General features: G+C 36.4%; 1 protein-coding gene across 6 annotated transcripts; it reads left to right on the top strand.

Moving 5' to 3' along the window:
• Positions 1 to 238: 238 nt before the first annotated feature.
• On the top strand, positions 239 to 20,317 carry rinl (Ras and Rab interactor-like). Of its 6 annotated transcripts, none has more exons than XM_083525721.1 (12): positions 239 to 631; positions 4,435 to 4,591; positions 6,081 to 6,240; positions 9,017 to 9,122; positions 12,786 to 12,858; positions 13,089 to 13,177; positions 13,509 to 13,600; positions 13,700 to 13,922; positions 14,950 to 15,561; positions 17,361 to 17,678; positions 18,149 to 18,280; positions 19,633 to 20,317. In XM_083525721.1, exons 2-12 carry the CDS (start codon positions 4,551 to 4,553, stop codon positions 19,992 to 19,994), a joined length of 2,208 nt encoding a protein of 735 aa, XP_083381847.1. In that variant the 5' UTR covers positions 239 to 631; positions 4,435 to 4,550; the 3' UTR covers positions 19,995 to 20,317. The 6 variants fall into 6 exon arrangements, with proteins under 6 accessions (XP_083381847.1, XP_083381844.1, XP_083381848.1 ...); XM_083525718.1 differs by having other exon boundaries at positions 14,947 to 15,561; XM_083525722.1 differs by having other exon boundaries at positions 243 to 627.

Raw genomic sequence — 20,317 nt, 5'->3', positions numbered from 1 at the left:
TACATGTACTGTTACACTTCTAATATGATATGATATAAGATATGATCAGTGTTACTCCACAAACTCCACTGAGCAGCAGTTTCTTCTGAATACACTGTGTTTTATTATTGCCTGAGTGTGTGTGTGTGTGTGTGTGTGTGTGTGTGTGTGTGTGTGTGTGTGTGTGTGTGTGTGTGTGTGTGTGTGTGTGTGTGTGTGTGTGTGTGATTGAGTGAGAGTGAGAGAGAGAGAGAGAGAGAGAGAGAGAGAGAGAGAGAGAGAGAGAGAGAGAAAATTGTGTGAGAGATAGAGAGGTTTACCACAGTCTACAAAGGGAGGGAAAGGAAGCAAGCTGAAAAAAAAGCATACACAGTGTTAAAAAAAGTAAGAAAGAAAGACAGACAGAAATACAGTATTGTGAACAGCAGGTCTGATAGATTTATAGAGAAGTCCAGTCCAGAAGTAGGATCACCTCGGTGGTGTGATGCAGTCTGAAAGTTAACTTCATACAGTAGTAGCGTGGCACAATTTCACAACAGGATTAAAACCAAGATGAGCTGTGCAATGACGAGGTGCAGGCGTGATGCTCAGCGGCAAGCACTTGATCTAAACAACGAGGCCTAGAAGAACCAACGCTGGGGTCAGTTAGTGAGTGAGTTTCATTTTATTATAAATCATCAGTCTTGATTAGTTTTTATTAGTAGGACATAGTTGGTTGTTACATGTTAGAATGAAAATCTTTGCTGGATTTATTATTGGACTCAAAATCATTTTGGGTCTATGTGTTGATTGAAGAACTCTCTGATAACTTTAACATTAACTTAGCTTTTGAAATGTCTTTTTTGAGAAGTTTTCAAGTGTTTTCGTTATTTAAGAAGAACCATCGCTTGTGACAGATTTTGTGCGTCCTTGCCACACTATGTTTGTGCTATAAAGTTTGAGATTTTTAATATATAATAAAATACTGATTATTAGGATTTTTATCAGCTATTTTAACATAGCGAAGGGATCTTAAAGGGGATCTTAAAGACACCATTGAGAGGCATGTTCACATTTTTGCAGGCACTTATTCACTCATCATTAAGGCAACTGCATTTACCTTAAGTTCTGCTTTTTGGAACAGTTTAGATTTCATGCAAGATAACTCAAACACAGCAGGAAATACAACGAAACCCAGGATAAGAACAGATAAAGCAGAAAAGTACACATCCTTTGTTATCCGATTACTGCTTCATTTCCTATTTTGTAACAATGGCATTTTGCATTGATAAAGAGGTAGTAAAAAACCTGCATTGTAGCACACAAATGGTTTGCAATTTTTACAAATTGTTAATGAAGTGGTAAAAAATAAGGAAACTTACTGTGTTTGAATGTAATCTTATACCTTCGTGCACAATTAATTTAATGATTACAACAGCTATAGTTTTTCATTTTAGATTGGTTGATAAATACCTAGTTGTATAGAATGTCTTTGTATGGTAACATTACAATTTCTTTTCACTGGAACAAAGAGACCCAAACTTGTTCATACATGAAAAAATACCCCCGTGATCTCAGCAATGAAGTAAAACACAGACTGCACTCCAGACCTTCTCAGCCGACCTCTTCTCTTGTTCTCTTGTTGCTTAATTAGCAAATCCCCACGTCTATGCTCTAGGTAATGGCCTTTCCAGAAGAGTGCTGATTATTATGACAGTGAAGTACAGACTTCTAGAGTAGTCTAGAATGGGATTATCAAAAAGCATTAATGGGTGTGATGGTCAGGTGTCTACATGATTTTTCCCATACTGCGTGTTCAAGTTATTATTTTTTTAAAAGTAAATGTTTTTATGCTAAAAATTTATTTTACTTATCTAAAACTTTCACAGGATAATATTTGTTTAAAATCATCTGCATTATTCGCCTGCAAACATAATTAAATCTCTGTTTGTAGTACTGCATAGTTTGGTAATGATTTAATCGGAAGTTAAACAGAATATACAGTGAGGAAAATAAGTATTTGAACACCCTGCTATTTTGCAAGTTCTCCCACTTAGAAATCATGGAGGGGTCTGAAATTGGCATCGTAGGTGCATGTCCACTGTGAGAGACATAATCTAAAAAAAAAATCCAGAAATCACAATATATGATTTTTAAACTATTTATTTGTATGATACAGCTGCAAATAAGTATTTGAACACCTGAGAAAGTCAATGTTAATATTTGGTACAGTAGCCTTTGTTTGCAATTACAGAGGTCAAACGTTTCCTGTAGTTTTTCACCAGGTTTGCACACACTGCAGGAGGGATTTTGGCCCACTCCTCCACACAGATCTTCTCTAGATCAGTCAGGTTTCTGGCCTGTCACTGAGAAACATGGAGTTTGAGCTCCCTCCAAAGAGTCTCTATTGGGTTTAGGTCTGGAGACTGGCTAGGCCACGCCAAAACCTTGATATGCTTCTTACAGAGCCACTCCTTGGTTATCCTGGCTGTGAGCTTCGGGTCATTGTCATGTTGGAAGACCCAGCCTCGAACCAATCTTCAAAATCTCGCAATACATGGCCCCGGTCATCCTCTCCTTAATACAGTGCGGTCGCCCTGTCCCATGTGCAGAAAAACACCCCCAAAGCATGATGCTACCACCCCTATGCTTCACAGTAGGGATGGTGTTCTTGGGAATGTACTCATCATTCTTTTTCCTCCAAACACGTCTAGTGGAATTATGACCCAAAAGTTCTATTTTGGTCTCATCTGACCACATGACTTTCTCCCATGACTCCTCTGGATCATCCAAATGGTCATTGGCAAACTTAAGACGTGCCTGAAAATGTGCTGGTTTAAGCAGGGGAACCTTCCGTGCCATGCATGATTTCAAACCATGACGTCTTAGTGTATTACCAACAGTAACCTTGGAAATGGTGGTCCCAGCTCTTTTCAGGTCATTGACCAGCTCCTCCCGTGTAGTTCTGGGCTGATTTCTCACCTTCCTTAGGATCATTGAGACCCCACGAGGTGAGATCTTGCATGGAGCCCCAGTCCGAGGGAGATTGACAGTTATGTTAAGCTTCATCCATTTTCTAATGATTGCTCCAACAGTGGACCTTTTTTCACCAAGCTGCTTGGCAATTTCCCCGTAGCCCTTTCCAGCCTCGTGGAGGTGTACAATTTTGTCTCTAGTGTCTTTGGACAGCTCTTTGGTCTTGGCCATGTTAGTAGTTGGATTCTTACTGATTGTATGGGGTGGACAGGTGTCTTTATGCAGCTAACGACCTCAAACAGGTGCATCTAATTTAGGATAATAAATGTAGTGGAGGTGGACATTTTAAAGGCAGACTAACAGGTCTTTGAGGGTCAGAATTCTAGCTGATAGACAGGTGTTCAAATACTTATTTGCAGCTGTACCATACAAATAAATAGTTTAAAAATCATATATTGTGATTTCTGAATTTTCTTTTTTAGATTATGTCTCTTACAGTGGACATGCACTGTGCAATTTCAGACCCCTCCATGATTTCTAAGTGGAAGAACTTGCAAAATAGCAGGGTGTTCAAATACTTATTTTCCTCACTGTAAATCAAACCAAATACAGTAAACAGTTACCATAAGTTTGAGTTTGACTTGCTGCTTAGCTGATTAAATTACCTACTGGAACTGATGCTAGTCTAACTTGGCATTAGCAAACAAATCAGGATAGCATATTTTGGGTTAAAAAAGTAACAGGTTCTCACAGTAAATCTGCACAGGTTTCCTCAATATGCATTTTTCAAATATGATAGTTTTTATTCCCTTTTGGGAATTGATTAGATATTAGTTTTTTGTTTACTCTTACATATTGAAACATATTACTAATATAATACCAGGCAAGCTCTTATTCAAGTCGCACAATTTAGTCTTAAAGCTTATCTATCTTCAGATACATGCAGATACAGCTACATTGTGTAGCGGGAGAAGGTCATCACATATTACAAACCGACACACTGAAAGACTGAAAGATCTATGAATTGATGAAATGCCAAACTGAAATGACTGAATGTTGATTATAAGCCCATTTAATTAATTCCACTGAAGGATCGAAAAAGAGACATATGTAATACCTTAGGAAACATCTAAATAAAGATGTAAAAAGTTTTTTTTTTTCTTGGAAAAAAAATCAATTTCAATACATTTTCAAGAAAACCTTAAAAAAAAAAAAACTACACAATACTTTAGTAACAAAATTACTTGAGCATTTTTCACCTCTGGCTTCATAGTGTACTGTAGCATTTGCATTTATTTGAAAACAAAATTTTTTGTCTTCAACCCTTTGCAATTTCCAGCGAAACAAGGTGATTCAGAAAAACATCCTTCATTAACGCCTGCTTAATGTGTGGAAAAATCTAAGCGCTTTGTGTGAAACAGTTGATGTTTTTTCTGGAAACTTTGTCCACTTGATTCGTTAGTTTGGTTTCTGTACTGTTTTGTCTCTAATCACATAAAGGGAAACAGATCCTTCCTCTATCGATGAATCACCACAGGAGGAGCTGCACCAGTCCACCAGTGGCTTAGTAACACTTTCTGAAAAAGATCATGGCTTCACCGAGTTGATCAGATATAATGAAAAGATTGGACGATGAGCCCACACAGAGTGGGAACAGGTGAGAACGACTGTATTTGCACCAGTATGTGAAAATGTGACTAATCCACCCACACTAGGAATTAATGGTGGGAAGTAGTTAATTATATTTACAGGAAATTCTATTCTTTTCAGTTTTATTTTATTGAGACAATAGACAAAGCCACGAAAAGAAGCTTTATTGAAATTTCGGTGAAGAGTGATATTTTATTCCCATATGAATGGCAAAGAAAATGTACACGTGAGGACAAAGAAACCAAATCAAAAGTAAACAGTATATAACAGGAGGAAGTATAAGTAAAAATACTGTTCTACAATCATAAACTGATGTATTATATACTCAGTAAATCAGCTGCTGAAAAGATGTTGAGGATAAGTCTTTATAAATTATAGACTTAATGATTACAGCTAAACCAGTCTGATTATCCAATGAAGAATAAACAAGACATTTTACCACAGTGTATATTGATAAACTGTATGAAAACATGAAGAAAGGGCAACATGATTTATACTGCTTTTTGAAGAATAATATTTATTATCAGAAAGTGGCAGATGGAAATATGAGATGATAAACCCATCCACAACAGTTCGAAACAGAGATTCTTTAGGCTTTTAGGCTTTAATAAACAGGCGCTACCTGTTAAAAGCCTGTTATAAGCGAAAGATGATGTTTTAGACAATAGTCTACTTATAATGCCTAGACTGTGGCTTTTAAAGTGAGGTCCATGATATTTTTATTTTGTTACAGTGGTGTTAATCACAAGGAACTTAAAGCATGTAGCTGAGAAAAAAATCTCAGTGGAAAGATCTGGAATAAAAACCTCAAAAAGTGGCATTAAATAGCCAAAAGTTTTTTGAATACAGTAAAAAAAATCAGTCTATAATATTTAAAAATAGGATTCTGTGGATTAAATAAATATTAGGGGATTAGTGAAGTGTATTTTGCAGATAATGGTGCTCCTGTTTTAGGGGTCCAAACATCAGCCCACCAATGAATCTTTTTCAATCCGAACAATTTCACAAATTTTTTTTTTTAAGTGATTTTTATTTTCTCAGAAACGGTTGAGTTTTGTTTAGTGCTAGATCAGATAGGTTGCAGTACATTAACAGTTTTGCAATGTTAAGCAACTCTCCTCTGGACTGTTCCTCTTTGCACACCGGTTTGTTCATGTCCGGTATGCAGTGCTATGACAGTGCTATCAATTCAAGTAGCAGTGGTGGTTCAGTAGTTAAGACTTTTGATCTAGTTTGTCAAATCATAGGATGAAAACAGAGCATGCGAATGATATATTATACAAATACTATAAAAAAAAAAGTTTGCCTTGTGGTTCATTTAATAGATTTTAATAAAAGATTAAATAGATAGTGTTTTGTGTTTGAAAATTATTCATTTCAAATATGCATGTACCCACAAAAACGGCATAATGAATAAATGTGCACTGCTAATAAAATCAGTTTTCCTTTTTCTACTTTATTTTTACGCTGATGTAAACATTTCTTGTTTTGTGCAGGACAAGCCTTTCTGGCAAGATCACCAATGGTGACACTGTGACTCAGAGAAACCCTGTGGCTTTATTGCAGGGGTTACGTTTGTGTCAAGAGGCATGGAACCCAGGAAGCCCATGGGACAGACAGGGAGCTCATGCTGCTCTTTGGGGCAGGAAACCAGGGGTAAAGACCTAGCCACTATATTCATACCATTTCACCGGTGTCCTTTTATGAGTTTGTGGTCTGTGCGTGTACTCTACAGTCTGGGGCGTTTGCGTGCAAAGACTTGCATTGTAATGTCTCTTTAGTTTCTCACTGTCTTCTGATATCCTCGTTGCAGCATTTCCCTTTTTTATTGTTTCGACTTGTGTTTGGTTTTGCTTTTTGTTTGGTCTTCTTGGATGATGCTGATGTTCTTGCTGATTATGGTGAAGATTATGATTACAGACTATTCTCTATGATCATATTACATTATTTATAACTCTAGGCTGCATTCATACATCATTATAACTTTGCTTAGCATTTTCGTAATTGACAATATATTATATTGCATTTGGCATTTGCAGTCCATTTAATTCGTTTGGGCTTGTATGTTTACACTTTATACTTATCAATAAAAGAATGGTTATGATACTTTATGAAGATAAGACTGAACAGTTAGTGAAGGTATACAATATACGGTCAAAGAAATAAGCCATCAAACTCATATGTGACATTTGGAAGTTCTATTCCAGTCGTCACCACTTTATAATTATAATTATGATTACAATAACCTCCACTTTTCCAGGAGGGTAAAGGTTTTTCTCAGTTCCAGATTTTGGAGATGAGTTTTGTGATTATTCAGTATCAAGAGCATTAGTGAGATCAGGCACTGTAGGCCTGTGATGCAGTCATGTTCCAGTTCTTTACAAACCAGGCCTTCGTGGACTCACAGTGTCACGCTAAAACTGGTTTGGGCCATGTAGCGCCAGGAAATGGAAACTGCAAAGCCACATGATACAAACACCTTTTACACAGTAACGGGCTTCTAAATTCATGCGAAACATTGTTTCGAAGGAGAACATATGGGTGTACGCATCAGGTGTCCATTAACGTTCAACAATATGGCGTACATCAATCACATGAGGATACTTGATATTTAAAATGTCTGACCTGCACCTAAAATCTATAACAATGTACATTATTATTCATAGCAAAGATGCGATGTAAAAGCAATATGATGACGAGCTAAGGAATAGAACACTTCAGGGTGTGCTGTTAAAGGGGGTGTGATTCAGAAACCACACTGATGTTGATCACTTCCCTATAGCATTTGCAGTTTGCCAACAAATTGTTTTGTTTAAAAAAGCCACAACACTTTCTATTTATCTATTTATGGATACATTTTGCCCAGGAGACCCTTTTTCGTTCACTTTTTTGCACTCTTTCGTTCACTTTTTGCATTCACTTTTTGCACATGTCCTGCAGTTGCTATTAAAAAAAATTTTTCTATGCCTTTCTATATCTTTCATGAAGACAAAAAAAAAAAAAAACATGTAGCCATGTTACTGAGAAACCACAAAGCTCAAAGGTCTCCGTCCTCACTGTAAACGCAGTGTAGGGCAACCTAAAGTTACAGATTTCCATTTGACTAAATAAATGTCCCCTCACAAAAAAACACAAGGATAGAAAAGTCCCTGTATAAGAAACGATAAGCACATTAATAATATGTTGTTACTTTGATTAAAGCTGGTGCTGTCTGAGCTGCTGTTATAATTCATTAATCAGCAACATTATGAATTCCAAATATTATATATTGCACATATATAAGTGATAGTTTCATTAATGGTTGAACTTAATGAAAAATAATGAGAGATTACACAAGAAATAGAGTGGCGTTAATTAAAATAACGATGCTGAATGATAACATCAGTATACATTTGAGAGGTGACAGACTTTATTCCTGTTCTACCTGTTTCCATTTTAATCACTAAATAAATGCAGAACTATCGAGAGCTAAGCCTTAGGCAGGATGAACGTAGCAATCAACGCCTGGTAAGATATGCAGCTTCAATTTCATAATGCAATTTAATTAGATAGACTTTGAAAACAATGAAGTGCTGTTTAGAAATGATATTTTTCACTCACTTGAAGCAGAAGGAGGATTTGAGGTTTAAATACAATATTGGATCGTGGGTTTAAGCCACAGCACAGATTTTAATGTGTAATTCGGTCATTTTTCAATTAAAAGGTTAAACCCAAATAATGTTTTTTTCTGGATTAGTCAGACTTAAATTTCAAAAAGGGATTTCGGTTTGTTGGTTAAAAAGGTAAACGAAACGTTTAAATTTTTTTTCTTTTCTAAATCTTGATAGCGTATGACTACATATATTATTAGATTCTGCTGGAGGAATAGACATTAAGTATCACATTGCTTTTCAAATGAATTATGTATGACATCTTGTTGAATATGTCATACGTAACTTGCTATTCGAAAATGAATGTCTTACACCACCGGTATGTGAGTGCAGTCAGTGGCAGTGGTATGTGGTTTTCCGTTTGAATTCAAGTAACTTCTTAAGCTTTCCTCTCTTTCTGTCACTGGGACTTTTTCGATTTCTTTTTGTGTGTAGTTTTCTACTGCTGAGCACGTCGACTTCCTTTTTGTTTGAGGCAAATATACCTTACTATATATAGATTGTGCATTTTTCTGTATCTCCTCTTTGCATGTGTTTGCAGATATATGTGTGTGTATGTTTTGCATTTGCACATAACTAGAAATTAAATTGTAATTAAAAAAATGTTTAGAAGCACATTTTTGAGAAGCACATTGAATCATTAACTGGCATCTTTTATAAAGCTTAACTTATTAAAGTAATTCTTTCTTTACTACATTATACTGTAGTGCATTCCAAAATAATTAAACTCCAGATTTAATATTAACATTGAGAATCATTCAATTTCACTTCACTCCATACAGAGTTTCCTGGTAGTGTCTGACTCTTCTCAGAATAATCTTCTGTGTGTGTCTATCGATGACCAAAGCAAGAAAGTTCAAGACTTTCCCATCATACACACTGGCTCAGGTAAGAGAAATTTTTTGGCAAGAATTATTCATTACATTACAGCGTTCAGTATTATGTCTATATTATGACTATTCACACGTCTCTGTGAACACAGATTGAAACAAATTTCAAAGGCACTGAAACTGATAAAACACACACACGAACACGAACACACACACACACACACACACACACACACACACACACACACACACACACACACACACACACACACACACATATATATTTATATACTTACCATGCATACATGATATGTTCCCAGTCTGCAGTGGTCAGTATCTATCAAAAGTGGTACAAGGAAGCAACAGTGGTGAACCAGCGACAGGGCAATGGACGGTCATTGATGTAGGGAGTGATTTAATGCTCGATGGCCCAGTTTGCTGTTTTGGCAGCAAAAATATATATACACTATAATAAAGTTTTGATTTCACTCTCTAGTTTAGATTTTATTATAATTAGTCAGTATAGTATAGAATGGAGCATGGTGTTACAAGTTTGAACCAAAACTGCTTTAAAAATGGTTTTAAAAAAGCTTCTTTTTTATTTAACCCATACGTCCCACAATTATTGTTGGAAACTCAGAGCCCTTCTCTGAGCGGACACATTTGCAGGGTGGCGTTCACTCCATTTCCTTGCAGCTCAAATTGTTGATATAACCAACAAATATAAAAATTATTCTTAAACAGTAAATTATTCTCCCAGGTATTTAGACTTGTAAAGTGAGCTTTTTAAAATTGTATCTCCAGATGTTAAAGTAGTAGCAAGTTAGTTTACTTAACCAAAAAAGGAAATTTTACTTCACCAAAACGAAGAAGCTTTCAGTCATGGTTAAGAAATGAGCAAAACAGCTTTATTGCAGTCAGTCAGCACGTCTTATGAGCTCTTGGGAGGCAAATCCCAAACAGCAATGGCACTAGTCAGCGGATTCTAACTAAGTGCAAATTCTAATCTAAAAAATGCACTTTTTATTCTTTGAACATTTACATATTAAAAGAAATTCCTCCTCCAATTTTTAAAGTCTTAGTTACCTCATTTACATATTTCGTGTATTTCTCTTTCTTTATTGGACGTCCCAATAATCTCCTCCTTGTCCTAGTTTCATATTTATGTGATTTTCTCTTTTCCGATAACATCTATTGTTTTCCTTGTGCCGAGACAAACTGTGCTCTTTGGTGATAATAAAGGTTTACTTCCTTTGATTATATATAGTTGAATACGTAAAGTTCACATATTGCTTGGTGCAAAAGTGAAGGTTATATTTTGCTATATATATATATTTTTATGCTAATTGTCCTATGTTAAGCTTGGTTATATTTCATAAATAAGTATCTCTACATAATGACTGTTAGTCTATCACTACTGAAATTAATATTGCTAAAATTAAGACTGAATACTAAGTAATACTAGATGATATAAGCATAAGCTATTTTAAGCTAATTATAAGCTAATTTTCTCTAAAAACTAATTCTCTACATTATCTCTCATTTAATCTTTCCTTAATATGCCCTAAGGTTATAATCAGAATTGCAGAACTGTAACTGAGTTTTATGTTGGATCCCAAGTGACTTAAATCTATTGTGCAATTCTGCTGCACATTTTCTCCACCATGGCCTAGAATGCTCACTGTGGCCATATTCTAGTTTCTATATTCTATTATAAATTATATATTTTGGGTATTTTTGTCAGGGATTCACCCTGCCACGCCCCCCCTCTGTAGCTGTCAGGGATTCACCCTGCCACGCCCCCGTCTGTAGCTGTCAGAGATCCACCCTGCCACGCCCCCCTCGATAGCAGTCACGCTGCTTCCCAAGATTACCGACAGCTGTGGCTCATGAAAGATCAGACTACATAAACTCACGTTCTTGAGTCACAGGCTGTCGGTCGTTGTATTGTCATGCAGGTAAATTGCGTGGCTGCTCAAACGCCGGGATTCACCGCTGGCTATTTCTCCGAACTCCATTTCCTTATTGAAGTACTCATTGCCGAAAGCTTTACTTGCATTGGGATTAGGCGTTTGACATTCGCGCTCATAGTGGATACTTCGTTACGAGCGGATGTCTGGGTTTGCTTTTGTTTTCATTGGTGTATGAGTGTTTTGTTTTTTGCACCTCAATAAAGAACATGATTGGACTTTATCTGCTTCCGCGTCTGCAGCCTGACAATTTTCTGCTCCATAAGGATTGCTTTTCATCAGATTTTGTTTATCCTTGTCTGCACAGAGACAATTTTGTCTTTATACATCTTTTATAGAACTGTATACCTGAACAGCTACTTATTTATGTAATTACTCAGTGGCCCAATCATTTGGCATTATCATCATGAGACAAAAATGGTCTTAGTGACTGTTACATGGTTGTTGCCAGATTTGCTAGTTAATAGAATAAAAAAATATATATTTTTATTTTTTGGGTAATATTTGCTTTAGAAATTTGTAGTTTAGGTGTAGTGTAGCTGTGGGAGCACACGGTTTTCTTACAGAGTTTAGTAGAGTTGTTATTTGGTTTTTTTTGATAAACTGAGGTAAATGGAATTAATAAATGTTGTGTGTTTTAACCACACAATGAACTCTGGATTAAGCCTGCCACTACAACAGGGCTTGTCCAAACTGGGTCGTGGAAAAATGGGAAAAGTGACATTTGTATCCAGGTGACATCTGTACCTGCATGATTTTATGCATTGCACTGCTGCCACATGTTTGCTCATATATATGCTCATCATGTGGCAGCAAATGAATGCCTAAAATCATGCAGCTCCAAATCAGCAGCTTCTGTTAACGTGTATATCAAACTATCAGAATGAAGAAAAAGTGTGATCTCTGAGACATTGATCATGGCATGGTTATTGATACGACCATACCCGATCTTTTGAAAATAATTATTTTAAACAAACATAAACAAAATTCATTTTGATATAGACAATGTCGTTAATATTAATATTATTATTGATTTAAGGGTAGAAAATCCTGTTGCATTTGGGAACTAAGATCATAGTGTTTGAATTAGAACCTGAATAGATCCTGAATAAACAGACAGTAGTATTAGTTTCTACATTGTTGGCAGAAGTTTAACAGTCTCTCTCTCTCTCTCGCTCTCTCTCTCTCTTGCTCTCGCTCTCTCTCTCTCTCTCTTCCTCTCTCTCTCTCTCTCTCTCTCTCTCTTAATTAATGCATAATAATTTAAATGTTGTATGACACACTGTTTCATAAATTACTTAAAATACAGACATACAGGATTATCTGTCTGTCTGTCTGTCTCACTGTCTGTCTGTCTGTCTGTCTGTCTGTCTGTCTCTGAACACTTACATGTAAATCAAGTTATTTAAGCTTGAAGAGAAGTCACTGCCAGTCAGGAAAAAAAAAATGTACACATCCACATTTAGATTTGTCAGCATACGCACATCCCGAAAATCCAATCTATTTATAAAAGACCACCACAGTACATTGCATGCTATAACAAAATCCAGACAAAATCTTTCTCTTCTTTTCTAGTACTTATATGGCCATAATGGCATTAATATCTTGAGATTTCACTGCTACTTCCTTGTTCACAAGTCTGTAGTCAGCACCAGTCTGTCCGGTTTCTTTACTTGCTGCTCTGCCTTTTACTCTGCCTTTTATGTGCAAGCTCTCATTCTGTTACTTACGTTCTTCTGATACCTTCACAGCACAGCGCCTAAATACATCTCACTTGGCCTTCTCTGACCTGCTGCAGCTGGTGGTCTTTTACACTTTAAGCAGGTAATGCAAATTTCAAATTTTCAAATTCCATTTCAAATGGATTTAGGGTAGTGCAGGCATGTAATTATTGTAAGTGCAAGGATCTGTAGGATTTTTTAAACTCTCAGTGCAAAAAGAAAGAAGGTCTTGAAGCTCAAGTTGTATTATTATTTTTGTTTGAACATGATTGCTTATTATTAGAAATGTTCAAAGTTTTTTACTACTGCATTTTATTTCTGTCTGTCCAACAGAGATGTGTTGCCTTTTTGCTTGTCAGTTCCTTCATGGGTGTGTGGCTTAACAGAACAGTCAGAGCTTCTTGCTTTCCCACCTGGTCCAAGTAAATACTCTCATATCTTCATTTAATCGCATTTCTGTCATTGTGTGTTTTTGGAATGTGCCGTCCACAATGTTTAGAGGTGAAATGCACTTAGTATAAGTGTTTCTTGACTTGTAGTAATCAATTGAACCTTGTGGGGTCTCAAAAGAAAATCTTTTTCTATTTGGCAGCCTGTACATTTTAATCTAAATGAGTTTTCTTTTGGTTACAGAGATTAATATGAAGTTTCGATTTAGGTGTAGGGATAGTATTATTTAGTTGCATTAATTAATTATGTCTATAAAAGTTCCTCAAATGTACAGTAAGACAAACGATGGTGTGTTCTTTTCAGAGGTCTGGCTTTGTCCCACTGCAGAACCGCTACCAGAAACAATGAGTCCAGGAACACCAGACACTCCGGACACTGTAATGTGCACCATTCAGGTGAGCGTACATCTCTGTTCAGCATGTTTCATGAAAATAGAATACCTGTAAGGTGTAGGTATTCTATAAACTATAAATTATGTCTCTGTTTTATTGCAGTTAACAGCAGCCAATGGTGCACTCTGCTTTATTAACCCACTGTATCTCCAAGAGCATGGAGACGATTGGCTGACACATACCTCAGTCAGCACAACTTTCACTAGTCGCTCCTTTAATCCTAAGCGTGATAGGAGGCTGAGCATGGCAAGAGCTTGGCCAGGGGCCGGGTTAAAGAAGCGAGCCGAGTCACTGGAAGACTCATCTGCCAGTTATGAAAGCTCAGGTGACACAAAAGTCTCAGCAATTGTTTTTTGACCATTGTAGCTATACTAAAGCACTGTGTTTATTTAGCACAATAACCAATATTTTTTAGTTAAGTAAATCAACAGCTAATTTTTCTGGGGGGTTTTCTTAACAGGTCGCTTTGTATAATCTGTACTTGGCAAGTTTCGGCAAGTGAACTTGAGTTATAATGTTTCACAAATTTACTGATGCTTTTGATTAAAGGGGGAATTCCCTGGTATTTAAAGTCTGTGCATAATTCACTACTGTGACATCATGAACATTTCCCTGATGTTGCAGTTGCAGTTGTAAAACAGCTGGAGTAACGTGAAGGGTGTTAAGAAAAAGTACACGTGCAGCTTTTTCATTGGATATTGAAAGTAGAAAGTATAGAGAGATACTAAAAAAAGTGTTTCTTTGCTTGAATACTGGATGTTTAAACAATCTCTGATTAACACTTGCCAATAGATTTTCCTACGACATAAGCTCAAGTTCATTTATTTTCATGTTCAATTTTTGTTAAATTCTGCAAAAAGTGAAACTGTGTGTCAGATCACACAATGACTGGTAGTGACATCACTGGTGATAGAAAATAAGAATTCGAAAATACAAAACTGAATATTTCTAAATCACAAACCGGAAGTGTGGTTGCGGTTGATTGGTGCTACCAACATCGATTTGGTTTGAACCATTGCCTGTTTTTGACCACGCTAATGTTCTATAATTGCCTTTCTTATTGAAGCTGAATAACCTGGATCAGAATCTGCCTGTGTACTCAGTATATAAAAGTTAGACAGATTTTACATTCTTTTACATATACAAATACAGTACCGTGAAATACAACGATAAGGTCAGAGCATGGGTTCAGCCGTGATAGGCCAGCCCTGTATTTAGTGGTTAGGGCTAATAGTTACAATAAGTAAAGTGTTGCTGCCTTGAAAACTGTAATTGCTGCTTCCGAAAGCAATTCATATGCTTGGTTTGACTTACTGTTTCAGTACCACTGATGATCTTTATCTCTCCAGCAGGTTCTCCTATTGAGAACCCGGTTTCCCCAGTGATTCCATCTGGAGTGGTTTTGCGCAGAGCAAGCAGCACTAGTACCACAGATCCTCTAAACAGGGTAAGTGCGGATTCGATCAGCCCCATCCCTCAGTCACCGCATCGGGTGTCTTGGGTCGAGGACAAACCATGGAACCCACCTGCTCCTTCCTCCCTGCTCCACCCTCCATGCCTAGAATTAGATTCTCTGTCAATGAGCAGCATAGAAGAGGAGACTGATGTCGAGCCATCTGCAAGCCCTTCCCTTGTACAAAACTCACCACGCCTCCCACTGGCTGACAAGGTTAAGAACAGGCTTTCAGCAGTCAGCCAGGCTCTGGGTGGCTTGATGAACCCACAGAGACGACTGAGCAAGCGAGTGCAGGAAATGAGCGAACGCAAGGGCAGTGCCTTCGCAGAGGCTCTAAGGGGATTCGTGGAGCAGACCCTGAAAACGAAAGCTGCTTGTGTGGTGACAAGTACAGAGATCCTTCAGGAAGTACGCTCCTCTCTCACAGCTCTAAGGGAAATGTTGTATGACTCTTCTGAAATCCAGAGCATCACAGATTCTCTTGGAGATGTGCCTGATTTTGAGCTGGGTAAGAATTACCAGAATTAGTTTTAACCAGTCCAAACCTTTTTTGTACAGATAATTTGAATATTCTCTGCAATAGATATTCAGTGTACCTCTTACTGCAGAAATGGCATTGCAGTATTATCACCCTACTACAAAACCATGTCAAACATTGCATCGAATTACAGCTGGCCGAAAATGGACAGAGCATCCCAGGCTAGATGTGAAATGATTGGGTTTAGTGTGGTTCTATTTGGTTCAAACGTTATAATACGTTTATTAGTGGTGTAACGGTACACAAAATTCACGGCTAAATTTCGGTACGGTTACGGGGAAGAAATGCAAAACATAAAATTGTTTACTTGTCGTTTTTTTTTACGCATATTATTATTATTAACATTTATGATCATCAACATTTGAACAGTTTACATTTTTAAAACAATTTGAAATAAAATGCCTGCTTGGTTAAATAATATATCAAATGAAATTTTTATCAAATAGAATAAATCTTTTTATTATATTGATTAAATTGAGTAATCAATTAAATCAGCATAAATTAAATTAATCTAAATATAATGTAATAAATAATACAATTTATTTTAATAGTTTACATTTTTTAGACCTCATTTGGGTAATACAAATGTGTATGTAAGTGTGTGTGTGCGTGTGGGTTTTACATTTAATATTTAATTTTCTAAAGATATGTTCTACTTAACTGTTATGTTCTTTCAACATACTTTAACAAATGTCTTTATTCCTTCCTTCCGTCATTCATTCATTCAGTCCCTGCATAAGCAAAATGATCAGGATTTTCTCCTTTTAAAAGAAATTCTTGAAGCTGTACATGAAACGCTAAAGAATCGATAACACTAGTGTTAGCCGTTAGCCACTTCCTGGTTAGCAGCTAAGGCTAGCGCTATAGATCCTTAAGCGGTATCATGTGTGCGCAAAACAAATCTTATTTCCGGTACGGAGTGAGTAGTCACACTAAAACTGCGCTAACTCTAGTTTCTTCTTTTTTTTTTTTTACTGCTGGCATTGTATGTTTTCAAGTTTAATAATATTAATTAAAAAATGCATTTAAAAAAAAAAGGCGGAGACTAAACTAACTTGTGCTCAGCCATTCAATACGTTCCTGAGGAAACTCAGATTTTATCTATGTTCTGCACATAAAAAAGATTACACTCAGTATACATATTGTCATACATGAAAACATTTTAAATGTATTTTTATGTTATTTTCTTAAGCTGTAAAAGTTTTAGATAATATTATTCTTGAAGAGTTTCCCCAGTATGCATTTATTTTATGAATATTATTTATAGAAGACATTAGTTCTGAGCTGACTTTGTTGCTAGGACCCCAAATATACTTTAACTACAATATAAAACATTGATAATGTAGGCTTTCCTTCAGTGTGACAAAATGTTCAAAGAAATCATAGATCCTCTAGATATACATTACAGACCCCACTTTTCCACACGTTTGTTTCTTGAAAAAAATGTTGTATTCTAATTCAAATATATTTGTTGCATGCATAACCACACACAGTATGGCATGCAGTAAAAATACTTATTACGAAACTTCTGTAACATAAGAAGAAAACAAAAATTTACAATATAATTCAATAAAAAAAAATGCAGTGACTAAGAAAATAAAATAGAACAAAAAAAATGAAAAATTTAAACTAAATATAAAGTAAACATATAGTGCAGTATTTTACATTCAATACACTTAACTGTAGGTCCACCAAAAATGTCTGAAACTAATTTCCTGTCTCCTGCTATTGCAATTCTTTATTATCGTCTCCACGTCTCTCCACTCTAGATACCATTATGGAGCAAGTCTTACATAAAGTGGCGCTAAAGCCAGTGTCTACCCATTTGTATGAGAGCATAAAGACGGCACGACAGCAGAATGGCAGCCTGCAGCAGCTGCAAGCAAACCAGAATACACTGAAGGACAAAAGCCTAGAGGAGCTGGAAGGGACAGCAGGTGCAGGTGTTCCTGATGCAGCCATGCTGGAGAAAATCCAGCAGCGCTGGGCTACCATGCACCAACAATACTCACCCCAAAAGAAGGTGGACTTGCTGCTCAAAGTGTGCAAAAACATTTACCACAGCATGACTCTCAATGCCAAGCCTGGTGAGTGATTAAAAGGTTAAGGGTCATATTTGAGAAACAATTTGACTCACAGGGAGGATTTAACCTACAAATCATTCAGTATTTAGACTTAAATTACAGAGGTTGCCATATAATAATATTGATATAGTTTTTTCCTTCTTCAGTCATTTTCTCTGTCCCTGATTTATTTTTATTATTAGTAGTAAATTACTGTGTTTAAAATCAGTTGTGTAGACACAACCCATCTCTGATATTTTAAATATGGCAACCTCATAAACATAAACTATAAGCAAGTTACTGGCATAACCTGAATGTTATACCTAAGAAATCCCCTTAATTAGTATGTGATGTGTAACCTTTGCATTCAAATATTAATAAAATGTTTGGCATTATATATATTATTATAATATTGCAGAATTATGCAAAGATTTCCTTCTATTTTATAAATGCAGTGTCTGTGTGTATCTACTGATGCTACTGTTTTCTGACAGGTGTAGTTTTCGGAGCAGATGACTTCTTGCCCTGTTTGACATGGGTATTACTCCGCAGCAATGTTGTCACTCTGCAGATAGACACAGACTACATGATGGAGCTGCTGGATCCTTCTCAATTACAGGGAGAAGGTAGGAGAACATTTTATGGCTGTGATCCAGACAGGGATTCCCTCAGGGAACGTCATCAAGGGTCTTTGAATATATTTATAAAGAGAATATAGAATAGTACAAGATACAGTAAATAAGGAAAAGAAGGAAAGGAAGGAAGGAAGGAAGGAAAAGAAGGAAAGGAAGGAAGGAAGGAAGGAAGGAAGGAAGGAAGGAAGGAAAGAAAGAAAGAAAGAAAGAAAGAAAGAAAGAAAGAAAGAAAGAAAGAAAGAAAGAAAGAAAGAAAGAAAGAAAGAAAGACTTTAATTTCAATAAAGTGTTTTAGTGCCAAAAACTGGTTCACAGAGGGAATGAGTCACAATACAGGGGTTCCGATACGATATTTTGCGATACATTGCAATACTGTAAACTGTAATTAGATATATTTTAATATTTCAAATTTTAGGAATAGGACATAATTTTAGGAAACCTGTAATTATGAACACACTACCATAGAAAAATTATTTAGTTAGAACACTACTACACTATTACATTTATTACAGCACCACCCCTAGGAAACAAGTGGATATTGACGCTACACATTAGTTTAACCTTATGCTAGTACACTTCCTGTAACAATATCTCATAAATAAGAAGACTGCTATCTATCTAGCGGTTAGGATATAAATAAAAAATGAAACAACTGCCATAAAACTTGTATGATTTTCTTTTTTAAAATATTGATATTGCATTTTTGAGAATCGATACAGTATTGCCAAACAAAATATTGCAATACTTGTGTATCAGTATTGTAAGAATACACCATAGTGAACTTTCCAACACAAACACTGAGAAAAAGGAAGAGATGTGACTTTTACAAGTTCTTTGCAAATGGCAGAAAGTTTAATGTATCGTCAAAGGCTGTTGTTTTTTTAAACAGTTTTTGAGATGTAATTGGGATGGGAGTTTTGATCCTGGCAGCCCTGATCATATTTCTGGCCTTTTTTCAAACCAGTGTTACTAGCCTTCAATAATCCAAGTGTACTGTACCATATGACACCATTTTAGGCATAATACTGTATGTAATTCACATTACCAGCTTCTAAATATACATACATAAATATACATGACCATAGCTAATGAAAACTGAAACCCTGGACTAACATTTTAACATCTGGCCACTGTTGATGCTAACTGTATTAACACAACAACTACACTGGCTATGTCAAAACTAACATATTACAGTTTATATGATCATATATAAATAGCTGCCATAACACACAGCATGTATCTGTTGTTACGCTTCCTGCAGCTCATCTCATGATCGTCAAAGTGTCAACGGAGATTGAATCATTTTTAGTAATTTCTGTTTAAATCCTTCTCTCCTGGTCCAGGTGGATACTACCTGACATCCCTCTACGCCTCCTTGTTCTACATTAGCAGTTTCAGGTCTCGTTTGGCAACACGCCAGCTGAGCGTCGAAGCCCAGAAGTCCCTCAGCCAATGGCATCGCAGACGCACGCTCCACTGCAACCAATCACGGCGAAGCAGGAACCGCAGGACAATCAGGAGGCACAGAAGTGGTGAAAAAGTCATTGAGGACTCAGAAGAGGTGATTGCAAGTACATCCAAAGAGAAAGAAGGACACTGGACTTTGGATGCGAATGATGTGACAAAAAGACTTCAGAGTTTAACTGAGAGCTCTGGAGATGAAAAGGAAGAGAAGCAGAATGGACGATCAGTGGACTTACAGTAACAAATCCCTCTGAGGAAGGGTAATAGATGAGTAATGGTAACATTAAAACTGCCCTGCACTTTTGCCTTAACAGTGTGTGCTGAAGTATTTACTGAAATGTAAACAATCGCTCTCGCCTAAACTCTACAATTAAGGGTTTTTATATATTGTGTGTCCTAATGGCATCATTTGTGAGGCCTTAACCGCACCATTTGATAAAATTCTACATACTCAATACATACCCAATACACTCAAAAGTAACTTAATTTAATTTGTAGCAGCTTTAGGGTCAAAACTAATCAAATACTGATAAATAAAAATAAACCAAGCACAACCAAAACCCA

The sequence above is a fragment of the Silurus aristotelis genome, assembly GCF_946808225.1.
Source record: "Silurus aristotelis genome assembly, chromosome: 22".
Lineage (NCBI taxonomy): Eukaryota > Metazoa > Chordata > Actinopteri > Siluriformes > Siluridae > Silurus > Silurus aristotelis.
This window is presented reverse-complemented; position numbering and strand designations above follow the sequence as displayed.